Genomic DNA, 19823 nt, shown 5'->3' with positions numbered 1-19823 from the left:
TACAAGCAAAATACATAATTAGGGAGTACCTGGTGATGCAAAAGTACAGCAAAGAGAAGAGAATGATAGGTAGAGAGAGGGAAAGAGAGAGAGAGAGAAAGAGAGGGAGAGAGAGAGAGAGAGAAAGAGAGAGAGAGAGGAAGAGAGAGAGAAAGAGAGGCAGAGAGAGAGAGAGGGAGAGGGGGACCGGGTTGAAGTGAGAAAACTACAGTTGATTGCACATAATCATTGTTGATAAAGCAGAAATGATTCATGAGTTGTATAATTATGGTTGTTCAGTTTCATGCGTTCTGATTGGATCATAGAATCATACAAGTCTCTCGTCCGGTATATGCAGTTGGAGTTTAATATCAACCACGTTTTTGTTTTATCAACTAGTGCTTAAGGAATGGATACTCGCAATTGGAAAGCTCTCTTTATGGTGATTAGCATAGGAGTTTCGTCAGCTAAAGAACCGGGTAAGCTATTTTAATTGACATATTGCTTAATTCATATCGTATCATGTAATACCATTGGTGACGATAACGGACGATTTGTGGAAAAGAAGTGGACTGTATGAGAACTTGCCTGATTGCACGTAAAGCAGACCTATTTCGTGTGGCAGAAATTGTTGGTAAACATTATATTTTCAACACTTGGGGGTATTCCTCATTTCATTGTCCATTGGTTCATGCAATGATTATCATTTAATGACATGCTACAAAACAAACATTGACGCAGTATGCTTGAAATCGATAATGAACGAGGTATATAAATTATGTATGAAGCATAAGCACAGCTCGAAGAGACAGAGGACAATAATTATGATCACTTGATCATGGAGGTTCCACATGGCTGTATATAACTGTATTGTATTTGTGAAAATATGCATTACAGTGCTGAAATAGTACAAGTTTAGAATCCATAACGCTATACAGTGCGTATAAAAAAAAGTGTACTTAACTTTGGTAACTTCTAATTATATTTATTCATTTATTTATTTATTTCTGATATTCAGACAGGGTGACTCATTATCACCATTAATGGTCGTCTTCCATGGGGCCCTGTTAAACAAAATAAGGAACAATAGTTTTTTTTTTTAAAGTAATGATGATAATATAATCATGAACAACACTCATAACAGCAACAAAGAATAAGTTAGAACATGTATAAACATGTATACAAAGTAGTTGGTATCCTCGTAATGAATGAATGGTTTGTTTGTTTTGTTTTTATTTGCTTTTTCGTTCAAGAATACGTTGTTGCATATTTATAACATCTTAATTTAACATTATAGTATAGACAGTAATTAGTTTTTAAAACCGATGAAAAGTAACTATTAACATAAGTTGGTATGTACACTGTCGCTCAAATAGTTGGAATATTTTTTTTTACCCCAATCTATGGAATTATTTTGACAATGATTTATTAATATATCTAGATAGTAGTATACATTCTCAGATTGTATTGAATAATAATTTGCCAGTGTTTGTTTTGCGTGACTGCTAAAGCATGTGTATGCTACTATGCTTATCAACTAGGGGACCTATGCCCTTAAGTCATGAATCACAGTAATGAGGAATAATGCCCCACAAAAGGGCATGGCACATCGACACGGTTTTGAGCCTGGGGCCTCATAGTTACGAGGCCATTGTTTAGCCACTGAGCCATGACTGTACGCAGCGGGGGCTAGGGTAGGGGGCAGTTCTCACAAATAACAAAAAACAAAGAAAATGCAATAAATTATCAATAATTCATTGAATATCCCCCGGTCCCCAACATAAAAAGATCTTCTGTACGGCCACATGCATTATGGATCAAGGCATGGGCACAAGGAAGGGTTTTTCAGTAATTGGTGGCTAGTTTTGACGGTAATCGGTGGTATCTACCAGTGGCGGACCCTCCCCCCCCCCCTGAAAAAACGTGTTTTTTAAAAACACGTTAATTTGACCTTTTTTGGGAGATGACCCAAGGCCCCAATTCAATTCCAAATTTCCAACGTTATTTAAATTACACGAGGGTTTGTATCTTTCTACAAAATACACGATAAACAATTAGCCGAAAATAACCTCGTGTCAAGTTTAGCTGAATGAACGCGGGTATTATTCGATGGTCAAAAGTTTGTAAAACGACTTTGAATTAAAGGGAGACAAAAATCTTTTCTCAAAGTTTGTTCGTTGATTCAGGGAAGCAGGGTGCGATCCAGCCGGGGACGATTCTCAACAACATGAAGCAAATAGTAAGCATCTAAAAACTTCAGATGCCTGTTTGATTATGATTTAAACTAATAAACTGATAACTAAAATCTTTTGCTTGTAAATACACAGGATAGGGGTAAATTAACAATCAAAGAAACCAGACTTTTAAATTGAACCCCCCCCCCCCCCCGGAATGATATTAAGGACGGCATTTGTTCCCTCTTGAAACGCCGAACATACCGCGTAGTGTGCAGCTGAATATACAATGGCGTCTTATTTTGCTTACAAGCGACAGATTCCTTTATTTTTGTATCGCTGCATTTGTCATCAAAATAAACCATGCGCGGGGTTTAGAGTGAGGCAATAGATTATACATTTAGCCTGACGGTAGTGAAGTAAGAGAAAGAAATCAAGAGAAGATGAAAACACAGGCACTGAAAATGTGTGAGATGTCATGGGACATCGTCTGCTTGTGCAAATCATGTCCATACTGTGATCTCACACATCTCAGTAGCGTTCGGAGAGCTCTTCAGGTGCTATGCCGGGGCTGTATTTAAGCGTTTTGTAATTTATAATAGTCATTACTTCGAATGTGTCAAAGCATTGAATTTTGATAACCTTGTCGAATCAAAGCTTCAACTTTGCAATAATGAAAAAAAAAGTTAGTTTTTAAAATCAATGAATATCTACTTTGATACTATTATGACGTGCAGTAACAAATTGAAATTTCAGCACTCATGATAAATTCGTTTAACAGTTGATTCCACTTGGTTGATTCTATTGTTCGGGTTGTTTAGCAGAACGAGATAGAAATTGATATTCTCATGGCTAACGACTTTGCGTTAGTAGTTATTCATTGTCTCTACAATGCTATTTGAACAATATTTGGTGACAAAAGACGGCATTTCTATGTAGCGTCAAAGACAGTCAAATAACGAAAACATGGCATATAAAAAGATTCTCAGTACTGAGTCTGATTTAATAAAGGAAATTTAATTTGAACCCGGCCATATTCTGTCTCTCCCTCTCTCTCTCTCTGTCGCTCTCGTTTGTCATTGCCTTCATTTTCCCTCGTTTCCTTCATTCTTACCACGAAATATGTGATGTTTATGCACGTGTATGCCTCAATCACTGAGAATATACTCTTCGCTGAAACGATTCTCCTCCTCCCCATTCTTCTTCATCTTCTACTTCCTAGTAGTAGTAGTTGGAGTAGTGATAGCAGCAGTATCATAATAATCATTGTTATATTTATAATTATAGTAAATATCGTAATTATAATCATTATTATAAAGCTTATTTTTTATTATCATTCTTATAGTTATTTGTATGCTTTTTCTTCTGATCATAATTATCGTATACACAATACGTCCTGTGCCAAGAATTTATTGCTATGATACATCCAAGATGTCTACCAAAACTGTCAATTCGTTGCTGAAATAATTAAGCCAAAAGAAGAAACATTAGAATTTCTACTTTAAGTTGAAATAAATTATATAGGAGAAATAAATAGAGAATACAATCATGATTTTGGAACTAGGGGATTAACATGGACATAATGCACTTGTTTACATGACCACATTATCTCTTATTCATTCTACCTCCGGGGCTGTATTTAAGCGTTTTGTAATTTATACTAATCATTACTTCGAATTTGAAATTTCAGAACTCATGATAAATTCGTTTAACAGTTGATTCCACTTGGTTGATTCTATTGTTCGGGTTATTTAGCAGAACGAGATATAAATTGACATTCTCATGGCTTACGACTTTGCATTAATGTTCATCGTCTCTACAATGCTATTTGAACAATATTTGGTGACAAAAGCCGGCATTTCTATGTATCGTCAAAGACAGTCAAATAACGAAAACATGGCACATAAAAAGATCCTTAGTACTGGGTCTGAATTAAAAGAAACTTAATTTGAACCCGGCCATATTCTGTCTCTCTCTCTCTCTGTCGCTCTCGTTTGTCATTGCCTTCATTTTCCCTCGCTTTCTTCATTCTTACCACAGAATATGTAATGTGTATGCACGTGTATGCCTCAATCATTGAGAATATACTCACTAATATCGCTGAAATGATTCTTCTCCTACCCCTTTTTCTTCTTTAATTTCTTCTTAGTAGTTGTAGTTGTAGTAGTAGTAATAGCAGCAGTATCATAATAATCATTATTATTATCATTGATATATTTATTATTATAGTAAATATCGTAATTATAATCATTATTAGAGTAAGTAAGTCTTATTGTTATTATTCTTATATTTATTTGTATGCTTCTTCTTCTTTTTATTATTATCGTATACACAATACGTCATGTGCCAAGAATTTATTGCTATGATACATCCAAGATGTCTACCAAAACTGTCAATTCGTTGCTGAAATATTATAAAGCCAAAAGAAGGAACATTAGAATTTCTATTTTAAATTGAAATAAATTATGTAGGAGAAATAAATAGAGAATACAATCATGATTTTGGAACTAGGGGATTAACATGGACATAATGCACTTGTTTACATGACCACATTATCTCTTGTTCATTCTACCTCCAATGTTTTCAGACTGTTTTCAAAACAATATCATGTTTGTCGATCATAGTTCTATGTAGCTTGATGTCTCATGGTAATTTAATCAATCTAAGCAACAATTTCAGAATTTTAGCGACAATCGTTCGCCATTGCTGCTCTTTAATACTATTACGACGTGCAGTAACAAATTGAAATTTCAGAACTTATGATAAATTCGTTTATCAGTTGATTCCACTTGGTTGATTCTATTGTTCGGGTTATTTAGCAGAACGAGATATAAATTGACATTCTCATGGCTTACGACTTTGCATTAATGTTCATCGTCTCTACAATGCTATTTGAACAATATTTGGAGACAAAAGACGGCATTTCTATGTAGCGTCAAAAGCCATCAAATAACGAAAACATGGCAAATGAAAAGATTCTCAGTACTGGGTCTGATTTAAAGGAAACTTAATTTGAACCCGGCCATATTCTGTCTCTCCCTCTCTCTCTGTCGCTCTCGTTTGTCATTGCCTTCATTTTCCCTCGCTTACTTCATTCTTACCACGGAATATGTAATGTGTAGGCCTCATTATGTTAATTAGGGTCAATGGTCAAATTGTCTCAATATATCTTCCATACATCCATAATTATCAAGGCTAAACAGTAGAAACTTGACATATGGATAGATCATAATGGGAGAAGCATTTTATATAACAATATGACATCGTGAAAATGCATTCTTTATTACGTAAATCATTAGCATACGTATCACCTAATTCGTCAAAGTGACGAATTAAAGTCTAGTTTATTTCTGATATTCAGACAAGGTGACTCATTATCACCATTAATGGTCGTCTTCCATGGGGCCCTGTTAAACAAAATAAGGAACAATAGTTTTTAAAAAAAGTAATGATAATAATATAATCATGAACAACACTCATAACAGCAACAAAGAATAAGTAAGAACATGTATAAACATGTATACAAAGTAGTTGGTATCCTCGTAATGAATGAATGGTTGGTTTGTTTTGTTTTGATTTGCTTTTTCGTTCAAGAATACGTTGTTGCATATTTATAACATCTTAATTTAACATTATAGTATAGACAGTAATTAGATGATGTTTGAAGGTTTGCATGGTGGTATGAACAATCGCGGAAGAGGTTTACGGTACACCATGTGTAAAGTCCTAGAAGGACTAAGGAAAGTGGATAGAAAATAGAAGTGAAATGGAAAGGCGAGAAAGTGGAGGTTGGAAGGAAGAGTATCTTTCGGAAGTGAGTATAGTCCTGAAAAGGACTGTAAACCAGAAAGTTGTAGACAGGATGAGAGGTTGAGTAGAAGACTGGATTGAGTTGGAGAGTTGAGTAGAGTTCCAGAGCAGGTCTACTTTCCTGCTCCTGCTCTGCAACTCTACTCAACTACAGTCCTTTTCAGGACTATACTCACTTCCGAAAGATACTCTTCCTTCCAACCTCCACTTTCTCGCCTTTCCATTTCACTTCTATTTTCTATCCACTTTCCTTAGTCCTTCTAGGACTTTACACATGGTGTACCGTAAACCTCTTCCGCGATTAGACAGTAATTAGTTTTTAAATCCGATGAAAAGTAACTATTAGCATAAGTTGGTATGTACACTGTCGCTCATATAGTTGGAATATTTTTTTTTTACCCCAATCTATGGAATTATTTTGACAATGATTTATTCCTAATATATCTAGGTAGTAGTATACATTCTCAGATTGTATTGAATAATAATTTGCCAGTGTTTGTTTTGCGTGACTGCTAAAGCATGTGTATGCTACTATGCTTATCAACTAGGGGACCTATGCCCTTAAGTCATGAATGACAGAAATGAGGATTAATGCCCTACAAAAGGGCACTAATATGGCACATCGACCCGGTTTTGAGCCTGGGGCCTAATAGTTACGAGGCCATTGTTTTGCCATGACTGTACGCAGCGGGGGCTAGGGTAGGGGGCAGTTCTCACAAATAACAAAAAAAAACGAAGAAAATGCAATAAATTATCAATAATTCATTGAATATCCCCCCGGTCCCCAACATAAAAAGATCTTCTGTACGGCCATGCATTATGGATCAAGGCATGGGCACAAGGAAGGGTTTTTCAGTAATTGGTGGCTAGTTTTGACGGTAATCGATGGTATCTACCAGTGGCGGACCCATCCCCCCTGAAAAAACGTGTTTTTTAAAAACACGTTAATTTTACCTTTTTGGGGAGATGACCCCCCCCCCCCCCCCCCCCTGGCGCTCAAGGGGGGAGGGTGGTGCGATTTTTCAAATTTTCGAGGACCAAAACAAAAAATTAGTGCTCACTAATCTGTATTTCCGTACAAAACCTATATCAAATGGCTAATCATCAAAGTCTATTTTGAAACTATATTATTTGAATTGATTCTAATTAATTCTAGTGTTGCATTCACTGATAATTGATACTTAAAAATTCCATGCAGATGCAAAACCAATACAACAAATAAGTTGCAAAAACAAGGATATACATAGGAAATCACACTAAATCTTGTCTTGAGTAGAATTCTGATAGTCACCATATTTATTTAGTAGAAATTATTTTAATTCTGTAATCAAATTTAGGATTGCAATAATGTAATCTGCTTGAAATGTTATGTTACAAGGCAAATTTAATATGCACTATTGTTCAATTCCTTAGGCCCAGGATCCACATTAAGCGACCATTTTTTTCTATCTGGTGGGCCCATTGCAGAATAAAATTCGTCTTGCAGCGGTAGTTATTTACTCTGTAGAATGTGCCTTTTTATTTCATATTGTTTTTATGTATGTAGTATCTCTGATGTTTGTCCATTGGCCGCGTGGGGCCCTCCTTTTTTAGTGTGTCTGTCGGCCCCTTTGCAGTAGAAAATTTGTCATAGTAATATCCTTAGTCTGTGAAATTAACCCGACCATTCCAAATCGATTGTGAGGCGTACCTAAAGTAGGCCTTTATATTAATCTTTGATCAATGATACAATAATGGGCATTTGGCTTCATTTGGGGGGCATCTGGCAGGCCCTACGACGCAGAAAATATGTGTGGTATGGGCCAATCAGTGCATTGTGGCATTCAACTATTAAGTTACAATTAGTTTCAAGTGGTTCCTCCTTCATTTGATCATGGCCCATTTGGGGCCCACTTTTTTAGTGTGTCTGTGGGCCGGCATTTGCAGGAGGAAATTTATCTGGCAAGATGATTTCCGTAGTCTGTAAGATAAACCCGACCATTCGAAACTGGTTTTGAGTGGTACCTTGCATATTTAATCTGGGTCAATGCTAAATATATGGGCTTTTGGGCCACATTTAAGGGCGTCTGGCGGGCCCTTAGCAGCAGAAAATTTGTCTGGCATGGGTTATTCCGTGCTCTGTGGCATTCATGCATTTAGTTAACACTGGTTTCAAGTGGTACCTCGTTCGTTTGATCAGATGCATTTTAGGGCCCCTCTCAACTGGCCCCAGGGGCCACATGCAGCAGAGGGACCCCGGCAGACATCCACATTTGGATATCCTAGGTTTTTCCCCAAATGTTCCAATACTCAGATATTGGTACCTCGTTTGTTTGATCAAAGTGCTCTGGGCTGCCGGGCTAAATGGCAGAAGTGTAATATAGTACATGTAGAAGTAGGCCAAGAAGTAGTGGTATCATTCTGATCTTTATTATCCTGATTATCTTTTGCAATACGTCTAGAGAATAAACTCATCATAATTGAAAATTTGTCATGAATCATTGTCTTTAAGCTTACCATTATATGCATCTGGCTCGAATTTTGCTTGGGTAGATTTGGTACTATTATGATTAACATGGTAAAATGAACTTGTGTCCTATTCATTCTAGTCTTATTTATTTGCATTATGTTCTATTCATCTAGTTCTAATGTTTTCTGACTGTTTTCAAGACAATATCTTTTTTTTGTCGATCATACCTCTATGTAGCTTGATATCTCTGAAAAGCAATCCAAGCAAATATTTCTGAATTGTAGCGACATTCGTTCGCCTTTGCTGCTCTCCAATACTACTACGAATCAACGAGGGGAATCAAATGTTAATAGCTCTATGATTATACCATACATACGTATGGAAGAACGTAGGAATAAACTTTGTTTTGATTTCGCCATTAAATTAGAAAAGCATGATTTGGGCTCGTTATGGCTACCAAGTCAAAGAATTGTTAAATTTAATTTACGAAATTAACAGAAATATTCTCAATTTATTTGTAAAACCAGTCGCTTTAATAATAGCTCTATTCCCTATTTTGTTCGTATCTTAAACGATTATCATTCAAAAAAGTAAGCTTCATGTATTTTTGTATATGTTTATGTTTAATGATGTTGCCTATTATGTGTATAAATGTGTCTAGTATTTTTATCCTTTTATATTAATTTTATTTTATGTCAACATGTATAATGCTCAGTGTATTTTAAATATCATGATGTTTTTACCTTGTATAAATGACCTGCAATTCAGCTTCGGCTGCCAGAACGTCATATGAATAAACCATTATTGAATTGAATTGAATACATCATGCATGGCAATCATCAGCGAGCAACCAACGGCAATGACAATGACAATTTATCCTAATGCCACCCGCATTGGAGAAGTTTACAATCAGTTTGAATTTGTCAATTTAACACTGTATAATATATCTCTCCCTCTTCGGTCTATTATTAACCTCACCCCCTCCCTTAATTGTAAATGAAAGCAATTGAAAAAGAAAGTTACCGGCAACAGTAAATTGTTATTTGAATTAATAAATTCATGAAAATATTCTTGATATCAATTTAATAATTTGATATCATTAAAAAAAGAGAAACATGAAGAAAGTATTGAACTCATATCATGTTATACAGTGCGTCCCAGAAAAAACGAAACCGAGAATTGTCCATGTTTTATCATAACTTAATCACAATTATAATTGATAAACGACACATATTTGTATAGCTTAGATCCTCCTCTTTCATTTGATGCAACTCATATAATGCATATTTCACGCATGAGTGAATAAAATGAATTAGAAGAGAGGAAACCAAAAAGTCATTTGGCGGACGGTATCTGAATTTCAAAGAGAAAATCACAGTTCTAGAAAGTTGAGTTTCTGCCCTTTCATAATGACACCTCAATCAGGAAGAAAAAAAATCTCTTGCATCAAAGAATGGAACAGTTTGCCTGATGATAATAGTACAACTCTTTCTAGGTTTAGAAGGTTATCTAAAACGTACCTACTTGAAAGACTGACATATTTTTTTCTTCTCATTTCTCATTCTCAAATGCTTTTTGATCACTAAGGACCTACTCATCAGTGTGTGTGCGTGTGCGTGTGTGTGAGAGTATTTGTGTGTTTTATATTCTGTAGCTCAGTGTTTCCATCCCTTGTATATGCGTTACATTCTTTTTATTCACCTTGCCATATTGTTAATGTACGTATTTTGTCCTAAATCCATTCATTTTATTATGTAATCAAGTTAATACATGTTGATTAATGAACTATTACCAGTCTCTTTTTTATGTAAATATTGTTTGAGTGGTTTTGAATAAAAATGAACTTAAACTTGAACTTGAAGATCTAATGACCCTTCGAAGGTCTGATCTTAAATTTAACGACCGTCGATACTCCGGACCGTACATGCAAACCAGAGAGAGAGAGAGAAAGATAGAAGTTGACAATCCCGTGACTAACGAACTTGCACATTCTTATCAATTTGTTCATCGTCTCTACCATGCTATTTGAACAGTATTTGATGACAGTAAACGGCACTCTGGTACTATTTTTATGTAGCGTCACGTTACAATCACATGGCAAATAAAATATGATTATCAGCACCGGGTTTAACAATTTAACGAATACTGAATTTAAACCCAGGCTATGCTTTCTCTCTCTCTCTCTATCTCCCTCTCTCTCTCTCTCTCCCTCCCTCTCTCTCTCTCTCTCTCTCCCTCTCTCTCTCTCTATGCTTCCCTCTCTCTCTCTCTCTCCCTCTCTCTCTCTCTCTATGCTTCTCTCTCTCTCTCTCTCTCTATGCTTCCCTCTCTCTCTCCCTCTCTCTCTATCCTTCCCTCTCTCTCTCTCTCTCTCCCTCTCTCTCTCTCTATGCTTCCCTCTCTCTCTCTCTATGCTTCCCTCTCTCTCTCTCTCTCTATGCTTCCCTCTCTCTCTCCCTCTCTCTCTATGCTTCTCTCTCTCTCTCTCTCCCTCTCTCTCTATGCTTCTCTCTCTCTCTCTCTCTCTCCCTCTCTCTCTCTCTCTATGCTTCTCTCTCTCTCTCTCCCCCCTCTCTCTCTATGCTTCTCTCTCTCTCTCTCTCTCTCTCTCTATGCTTCCCTCCCTCTCTCTCTCTCTCTCTCCCCCTCTCTCTCTATGCTTCCCTCTCTCTCTCTCTCTCTCTCTCTCTCTCTCTCTCTCTTGTAACTGCCTTCCTTTTCATTTGCTTCTCTCACTCGTCTCAGCCAATCGAATGGCTCAAAATTTTACTTTTCTCTAGAGAGCCATCATCAACAGGGTCACCAATTGAATAGGCTGGATTTTAACTAGTCATGTCAACCAAAATTTGAAACTATTAGCGAGGAAAATACTGATCCAGAAGTTTGCATCCCATTTCTGGTCAGATATACATTTAATGCCAGGATTTAATGGCACCTTCTAGATAACAGAACTAGAGCGTGTATATAGCTCGACACGTCTTCATACATATCAACTTAGAATTATGTCATACTCATACGTTGTGAGATCGATAGATGTGTGTATTCAGTGTTTGTGATTTCAACCTCCATCAATACGTTTTTAATAGAATACCCAACGCGACAGATGGTGTATAATTATACTTGCAAAATATAGAAACAATTGCCCGACTTTGATAATATTAGAGTTTCGATTATAAATTACTTCAAAAACGAAAAGTATATTGCACATTCGAATTGTAGAAATAATAAAATCACAAGAAAATGGTTTCAATTCAGGAATTTCTTTACATAAAATGATTTTTTTTCTTCTGTATTTTGTTTTCTTTCCATGAATATCAGAAATGAATTATTGACTTGTTAGTTTTCTGTTAACTCAACAGTTCAACAATACTTGTATCTTGAGAAGCCAATTTTATTTATATTAAATGTAAATTACCTTGAGTATATATTTGTTAATTTGTTTCAAATGAAAATCAATGAAATCCCTGTGGAGGAAAAATAATAAATATGGAGAGAAAAAATACCCAACGCTATTTTCAACTATATAGGCAAACCAAAAATGCTATTTCGAACTGAACTGCAAGTTTCATACATTAGTTGTTGCTAGGTAGGACAAACATTATGGTTTGCCCTAACTAACAGCACATAATTGATGTATGCAATTCGCTATCGGACTATTGAAATACGGCTATTCGTAACAGGTGAATGAAATCATTTGTAACGAGGATTATGCATTAAATTTGATTACATTATTAAAAATGGCCAATTGAAATGAACAAAATTGCTCAATTGAGCGATACAAACATAATTATCATCATCAATAGTGATCTGTCAGTTTATGACAGGTTCAGTGACCTATTCAAAATTCTGTATCAAGTGTCTCACCGAGTTTTTCTCCAAGTTCCTCGGTCTTGAGCCAACCATTTCATCGTTTCATACCCTGTTGCTCCGCATTGTGTGATAAAATCGTCTAGAAAGCCTTTACGAGGTCTTCCCCTCTTCTTCTTTCCATGAATACGAACTTCTATGACTCTGAGCATCAAGCCCTCGTCATGCCGCATTATGTGTCCAAGCCATTTCTTCTGTCTCTCTCTCTCTAATCGTTTGAATCAGCACCCGCCTTTCTTGACCTCGATGTAACACCTCTTCATTCGAAACTCTGTCCCTCCAAGACACACCTAGTAATTTGCGCCAGCACCACATTTCGACCGCCTCCAATCGCTGCATGTCCTTTTTAGTGAGTGTCCACGTCTCAGCCCCATACAACAGTACACTCCATACTAGGGACTTCACAAGACGTTTTCTCAAACTAAGATCAATGTTGTGGCTCATCAGGGTATCTTGTCTTTGAAAGAAGGCAGCTCTTGCCAGAGCTGAGCGCAAGTTGACCTCTTTGGCAGACTTGCCATCCTCAGTCAGCACACTGCCTAGATACTTGAAGTGGTTGACTTGCACGAGTCTGTTGCCATTTATCATGATAGTTATTTCTTTTGTCTTGCCTTAACTTATCATCCGTTTCACCTTCGTTTTCTTCTCGTTGATTCTCATGCCATAAAACATATAATCATACAAATTCTTGCATTTCCCTTTGATTTCATGCAGTTCACGTTGGTCAATGCTACATTCTAAAAGATAACCCGGAAGCGATAGCCACGCCTTCCTACCGGAACCAGACGGTATCTTCCAATGGGTGCGTCGGAGACAGTGACTCTAACATTCATGTACTTGCAATGACCTATGAACCCCCCGAACTTTCCAAGTTCGGGTTCAGCGACGACCGGCTTCGACCAAACGTAACCGTTCATGTTACTTCTCATCTCGGCCAGCAAGAAAAACGGCCGACCGTCCTCGTAGTCGCTTCGGCGACCCCGGTCCAGTTGACCGTCATCATCGACCGAGGCGTAAATTTGGAGACGATCTTATGGGTTTGTTTATTATTTGCATGTACAAGAGTGGAAACTTATTTTTGAGGGAGTCATAGTTAGCAATTACTTCATTTGGAGTGGAATGCAACGCTAAAAAAAAAATAGCGGGTCGATTCCACTCTTAGCAGAGTTATTCAAGCTAGCACTTCTCCTCGAGTGGACTACTTCGCTCAACTCCACTGAGGAAGTGATTATGACTGCTAACATGGTAGACTTTCGCTCCTCTGCATTAGTATGTTAAAAACAGTACATGAGTGAGAACTTTATTTTTAAAGTTTTTGGAATGGCCATGTTTGATCAAAAATAACAACAACAGTTATTTATATTTATTTAATGTTTATTATTTATTTATGTTGTGTTCTTTATACAGGATCGTCTCTTAAGTACATACAAACTATGCAAACCGTCATGATACAATTAAAATACAATGTAAAACAATAAACAAGTATAAACAAATACTTCATTACATAACAAAACAAAAGAAAAAAGTGTAGATTAATATTGGAAACAATTATAATGTTTTAATCTCAACATATTGTAAGACCTTTTATTGTTTTGACTGTCAAAATTTGCTGATTTAAGGATTATAGAACTCATTTTCCTTTGTCTATGCCTTGGCTTCAAACGCAATGGCCCGAATTCACAAAGGAGGTTTGTCGACAAACCTTGGTTTTCGTGCGTCATAATTATGACGCGTTCTTACAAACCAGGTTTGTAAAAAAAACGCGTAAAAACGCGTCATAATTATGACGTACGATAGAGCAACGTCAATCTGGCGCTGCTCAGTGGCTGCCGGGCTCACGATCAATTTGGGCTAAAAGAATTTCCGTTTCGGTTTAATAAAATTTGGAGTGGACTATTAGGCTATTATTATTATTCCCTTATTGTTGAACGCCAAAACAAGGTAGCAACAACTCCAATCTTTTAACGTCTTTTGGTATGACGCGGCCGGGGTTCGAACCCACGACCTCCCGATTGTGAGGCGGACGCTCTACTGACTGAGCCAACACTCCGGTAAACATGGGCACATTGTGTGCAGAAATGTTGTTCTTTCTACACATTGTTTTAGGGCTCTGAATCAAAAGTTATTGAGCCAAACCACACAATTGTGAAATGACCGCTTAGAAAGGATTAAGCAGTTCAATTTCATCTTAGATACCTTAAATTTAAAGCAGATTATATTTGAAGAGTCGCAGAAGCAAATTATCTAGTAAATGTATGTCTTCTTCTTCTTCTTCTTCTTTTTCTTCTCCTTCTTCTTCTCCTTCTTCTCCTCCTCCTTCTTCTTCTTCTTCTTCTTCTTCTCCTCATCCTTCTTCTTCTTCTTCTTTATACTCCTTCTCAGAGGCGTACGCAGGATTTTTTCAAGGGGGGGGGGGGTTTAAAATCGGGCCCAAAATTTCGCAACGACTCAGGAAAATTTGAAAATCGCGCCGGCCAAAAAGTCGCTCAGGGGGGGGGGGGGGGGGGGGGGGGGGGGGGGGGGGGGTAAGCGGACACTTTTTGGGGGGGCGGGGGGAGTCCAAGAAAAATCGCAACGACTCAGCCAGCCGAAAAGTCGCTCAGTGAGGAGGGGGGGGGGGGGGGGGGGGGGGTGTTAAGAGGACACTTTTTTTTTTTTTTTTGCTCTCGAATTTTGAAAATTTGACATTTTGTTCCGTTGGGGGGGGGGGGGTAAGGTCACCATTTTAGGGTAGCCACTAGCATTTTTTTTTTTTTTTTTTTTTTTTTTTTATTACAATTTTTTTTTTTTAAATCAACATCTGGTATTAAATAGTGTTACCACACCTTTATAACTTTTGCAGAGCTCCATGCTGCTGTACAGCGGAATGTCTATCCTCATTGAGCCTGATGATGTCCATCGAAAAAGGCCCATCTTTGTAGAACTACTCCCCGACAGCATCGCGAATATTGGTGACGGGTCACCTTTCGACCCCCTAAGCGACGACCGAAATCATACTGCAGAATTCCTCGACTACGTACGGAAGAGATACGGCTACGAGGTCGCTTCTTTCACGGGGACGAATAAGAAGGTGGACGCGTGGTTGCTGACCATCAATGGAGGTGATTTTTTTTTTTTTTATTGGGGGGGGGGGGGCACTCGTCTCTTCTAAGGTTCGTTTTTTAAAGGTTGACAATCCCAAAGGATTATAATTTCAATACACAAATAGGGCTCGTCAATTCAGACGTTAGTGTTGCATTTACCCGACTCTCATGCATGGGGCATATTTAATTCAAAAGAATCGTTATTCCAAAGGTTGATAAATTCCGAAAATGATAATGATATATGGTTCTACTCCAATTTTGGTATTACGAACCTTAATTTCATTTTCGGAATAGCAAACCTGTTCAATTCTCAGTTTTATGAACCCTCGTTTACGGTTTTAATGGACCCTATTTCATTTTCGGAATTTCGGATGAATGAACCTTGGGATTATTTGTAGCGAGCTTTCGAAAATACGAACCTTTATGAAAACGTTGTATGAAAATTAATTCATATCCAAGAATGGAATAGAGGCAGCATAAATAAATATTCTTTGTAATATTGAAATATGAATTTTATTATTATATATTTAGGGTCAATATTGGCATTATAAACCGTCTGAAGGGCAATATCGAGTACAACCGCCCTTTTGTGTGCTCAACAGCTGACATTCCTTGTCGTTCCTAAATATTTATTCCTCAAACTTGAACACTGCGAATTTTATTTATTGTCAAAGTGAACCATTGCATGACCTTGGCGGTTTGATGATGGATGAAGAAAAAAAATCCGCCAACTCAGCCCTTATACGGACGTGCCACGAAAGATGTGCGTGTGTGCGTGTGTGTGTATGTGTGTAAATTGAGTTTTTTACAGACGTGTATCTATATCAGATGTGATTATTACCTTTAACGTCACCGTCCAAAAGACGTGACTCGGATTCAGTTCGTAGGTGAAGACAGAGAGCTGACCGTACCACGCAGAGCCTTCTATATACAGAGTTGGCCAACTTGAGTTCACTGGGTCACAACATGGCCGCTATTCTTTTGTTTTGTGCTTGCCCAACAAAGTATCAGTCGCCATATCGTCCAACTCAAACCGGGTTGGCCAAACTCTGTGTATAGATGGCTCTGGACCGTATATATAACGGACATTACCACTAGACCAATTACTTCCAGAGAGGGCAGTACCACTATTCTTAAGTAATGTTCAGTTGAGCAATCTGCTTGGATGAAGATTTTGCCCCAGTAGTTAATGCTCCAGGCTAAAGAGTGCCGAAGTGCTAACGTCATATTCGCTCATCGTCAGGTTACTGGTTGTAAACACTCAACCTGTGCATGAGGTTCACCTCACATGACGTCACACTTCGGTGCTCTACAATCGTTATGTAGGGTTAGGGTTAATATTGATTTGAGATGACGGGTTAATTAGTGGAAAGGTGTTTTGTTGTTAGTATTGTTGTTGTTGTGAGTGCTTTGCTTTTATGATTATTCGTCTATTTGTGCACCCCGTTTAAGTTGGGGCCGATGCAGCGGGATTTCCGACATCATGATCGGACATCACGCCCCCCCCCCCCCATCTTTTCTTAGGAAAATTATGGATCTACGTTCATCACGGTTCATTTCACATTTCTCTATCAACACGTACAACGGTCATAAAAACTTTCGAGAAATCAATTCAAGGACAACCTCGATACCTTACAGTACAGTATCATCCCTTAGAAATGATTTTCGGATTACGTATTCGTCGATGTAATGTCCGCATTTTTCAACAGGTGGTGGCCAATGCTGCTGAAATTGCGTTTTACTGATAACGGAAGTCTTTAATTGCGATCGCAAATTTTGTTCCCTCTTTCTCGTTCTCAATTTAGGTCCAAACATTGAGGTGAAGAAAGACATCAGCGAAGACAGAATTCGGAACGAATCATCCGGTAATGGGGAAAGTAGGATAAGAGATGTTTCTTCGAAATTTACATTGGTAAAAGTAAAAAATGTAAGCTATCTTTTTAATTTTCATTCATTCTATTTCATGTTTCTTTCTTTTTTTACCCGATCTTTTTCAATCATTTTTATTTAGATTTTTGCATGTCGTGTATCTTGTGGAAGATAGTTTGTACAAGTTGTAACAAAGACTTTCAAAAAAAATTAAACCTAAGGTATTTTCATTTCTCTTTCATATAAAATAAAAATAATAATTAATATGGATATTGATACCACCCCCCCCCCCCCCCCCCCCCTACCCCCCCCCCCCCCCCCCCCCCCCCCCCCCCCCCCCCCCCCCCCCCCCCCCCCCCCCCCCCCCCCCCCCCCCCCCCCCCCCCCCCCCCCCCCCCCCCCCCCCCCCCTCCACTGAGCGACTTTTCGGCCGGCGCGATTTTCAAATTTTCGGGCGCAAAAAACAAAAAACAAAAAACAAAATTGGATAATCGCATGGACCTCACGAAGAACAGCATTGATGCTGATGAGTCTTCCGTGGGATAATAAAATTATTATCATTATTATAATTGACTGTCTGTTTCTTTTTCTTTTTCAGATGTTCGTGTCGATTGACAAGACCGACAATTTGAAACTGTGGATGTTGCTTTTGAATGTGGCGGCCATTTTACTTTTCCTCTCAAGCAAAAGGAAAAAATAGATATAATTATACGATTTTCAGTCATTACTCACATCTGCAAATCGATGTATACCATCTAAGTCTGAATTAAAATATGAAGAAAAAATAAAAGAAAAAGATAACAAATCTACCGTCTCTAAAATTAAAAAAAAAAAATTAAAATCGGGTAATTATCAGGCCTGGTATAGAGAAAATGAGGGAGGAGCTTGCATGATACGTCACAGTGTTGCCGGTTGTTTCGATCGATCAATCGATTGTTTCACTAATGACAACTTCAACAATGAGATTTTACTCAAACTTTCACAAAAAAAATTTCCTCATTTTTCTGCCTTTACTAAAACCAACTTGATATCGACAGGGTGGACTTCCTCTCTGAGAGATCTATACACTTCTCCCCGCCATTTTGGTTCTCATATTATTCTGCTTTCATTCATACAATATTAACTCATTACGAATGTTAGATTGCCCTTTTAAAATGTGTTTCTGGTCCTGGGGAACTCTTTCATAAGTTCTAGTATAGCACGATCGCATAGACTTTCAAGATATCAACTCAAGGGTGACTTGAATACCCTTATATACGTAGTATAGAAATCCTGTCTAGATTATGTAATATGTAACTGCAAAGTTCGCTCGTTTCAAAAGGTGACAAGTAAGGCTTCTGAAACTGTCTAACATTGGTTTCTTGAAAGGCTTTGCGATTGTTTATGATTTTGTTTTATTCGCTCTTGATAAATCCATCATAACTTGTGAATAGCTCCATCTATAGGTGTATCATGGGTATAGTTCAGCTGATCTAAATATAGCCCTCTAGAATGATAAGTATTAAGAAATATATAACATTTGTATATCAGGGGTGGATCTAGCTTTTAGCCAAGGGGGGGGGGGGGGGTGTTTGACCAGTGGCGGATCCAGGATTTTCCAAAAATCGCGCCGTTTTACTTTTTTTCTTCTTCTTCTTTTCTTTTTTTCCCTTCCCCCCCCCCCCCCCCCCCCCCCCCCCCCCCCTCCCCCTTTTTTTCACTTGGCCGCCCAAGGAGGGTGTTTAAACCGCCGAACCCCCCATAGATCCGCCCCTGTATATTTCCTAATACTTCTTAATATACGCTTTAAAGTTGTTAATATGTTGTTGAACCTTATTTTTTCAATATTCTCGAATTTCCGGTGACAAGCACAGTTACAATTCGCTTTGGGGCTGCGCCCCTAAAAACAGTACTATGTAAATCACCTCAGAGAGTTATTAATTTCAACCGGAGCCTCTCACTGCATGGTATAATTTAATTAATACGTCAACGATGTCTATATTAAGGCCTTCAAAATACTCTGAGCTGTAAGGCTAATTTGTATGAGATACATAAAGCCATTACACATAGCGCTTTATTATCATCATTATTATCATCATTCTTTAATTTTTATTATCACTATTATTATTGATTATCTTTGATTTCAATATTAGTATCATCATTGTTATCATTCTTATCATTATTATTATTCGTTTTCTAAAAGATTGCGAATCCTAAATGTGTATAATCTATATGACTTATCATTTTCTTCTTTCATGTTTGATCTATAGTCAATGACAATTTGCCTCATGCTGTGACATTATAGAACATAGCTATTCCACAAGACAAAAAGAAGGTGGACAATTACGTCTTGCAAAATTTAGAACAACACGGTCAATTTTCATCGTCTTTTGTGGGGAGTAAATTTTGGAATAGATTAATGTCAGATTAACAAGGTGTAGAAATAGGTTTCGGAATTCTGTTACAAGTCATTTGTTGAACAAATCATTAATGAAATATCAAGTTAAATAATCGGCATATGTTCGCAAATTATATTTTATATTGTCAGTTTGTATATTGTAAACATTGTTTAATTCTTATTATTTAAAGTATCGATTTTAATAGTAAATTCAT

General features: G+C 37.5%; 1 protein-coding gene across 1 annotated transcript; it reads left to right on the top strand.

Moving 5' to 3' along the window:
• The first annotated feature begins 346 nt into the window (after nucleotides 1-346).
• LOC105444582 lies at nucleotides 347-18756 on the top strand. Its single transcript, XM_011679022.2, has 5 exons — nucleotides 347-458; nucleotides 12994-13316; nucleotides 15122-15380; nucleotides 17168-17289; nucleotides 17830-18756. The coding sequence occupies exons 1-5, from the start codon at nucleotides 389-391 to the stop codon at nucleotides 17929-17931; spliced, it is 876 nt and encodes a 291-aa protein (XP_011677324.2). The 5' UTR covers nucleotides 347-388; the 3' UTR covers nucleotides 17932-18756.
• Nucleotides 18757-19823: the final 1067 nt, after the last annotated feature.

The sequence above is a fragment of the Strongylocentrotus purpuratus genome, unplaced genomic scaffold (assembly GCF_000002235.5).
Source record: "Strongylocentrotus purpuratus isolate Spur 01 unplaced genomic scaffold, Spur_5.0 spur5_scaffold_4, whole genome shotgun sequence".
Lineage (NCBI taxonomy): Eukaryota > Metazoa > Echinodermata > Echinoidea > Camarodonta > Strongylocentrotidae > Strongylocentrotus > Strongylocentrotus purpuratus.
The sequence above is the reverse complement of the archived record's forward strand: the minus strand, read 5'-3'. Positions and strand labels throughout refer to the sequence as shown.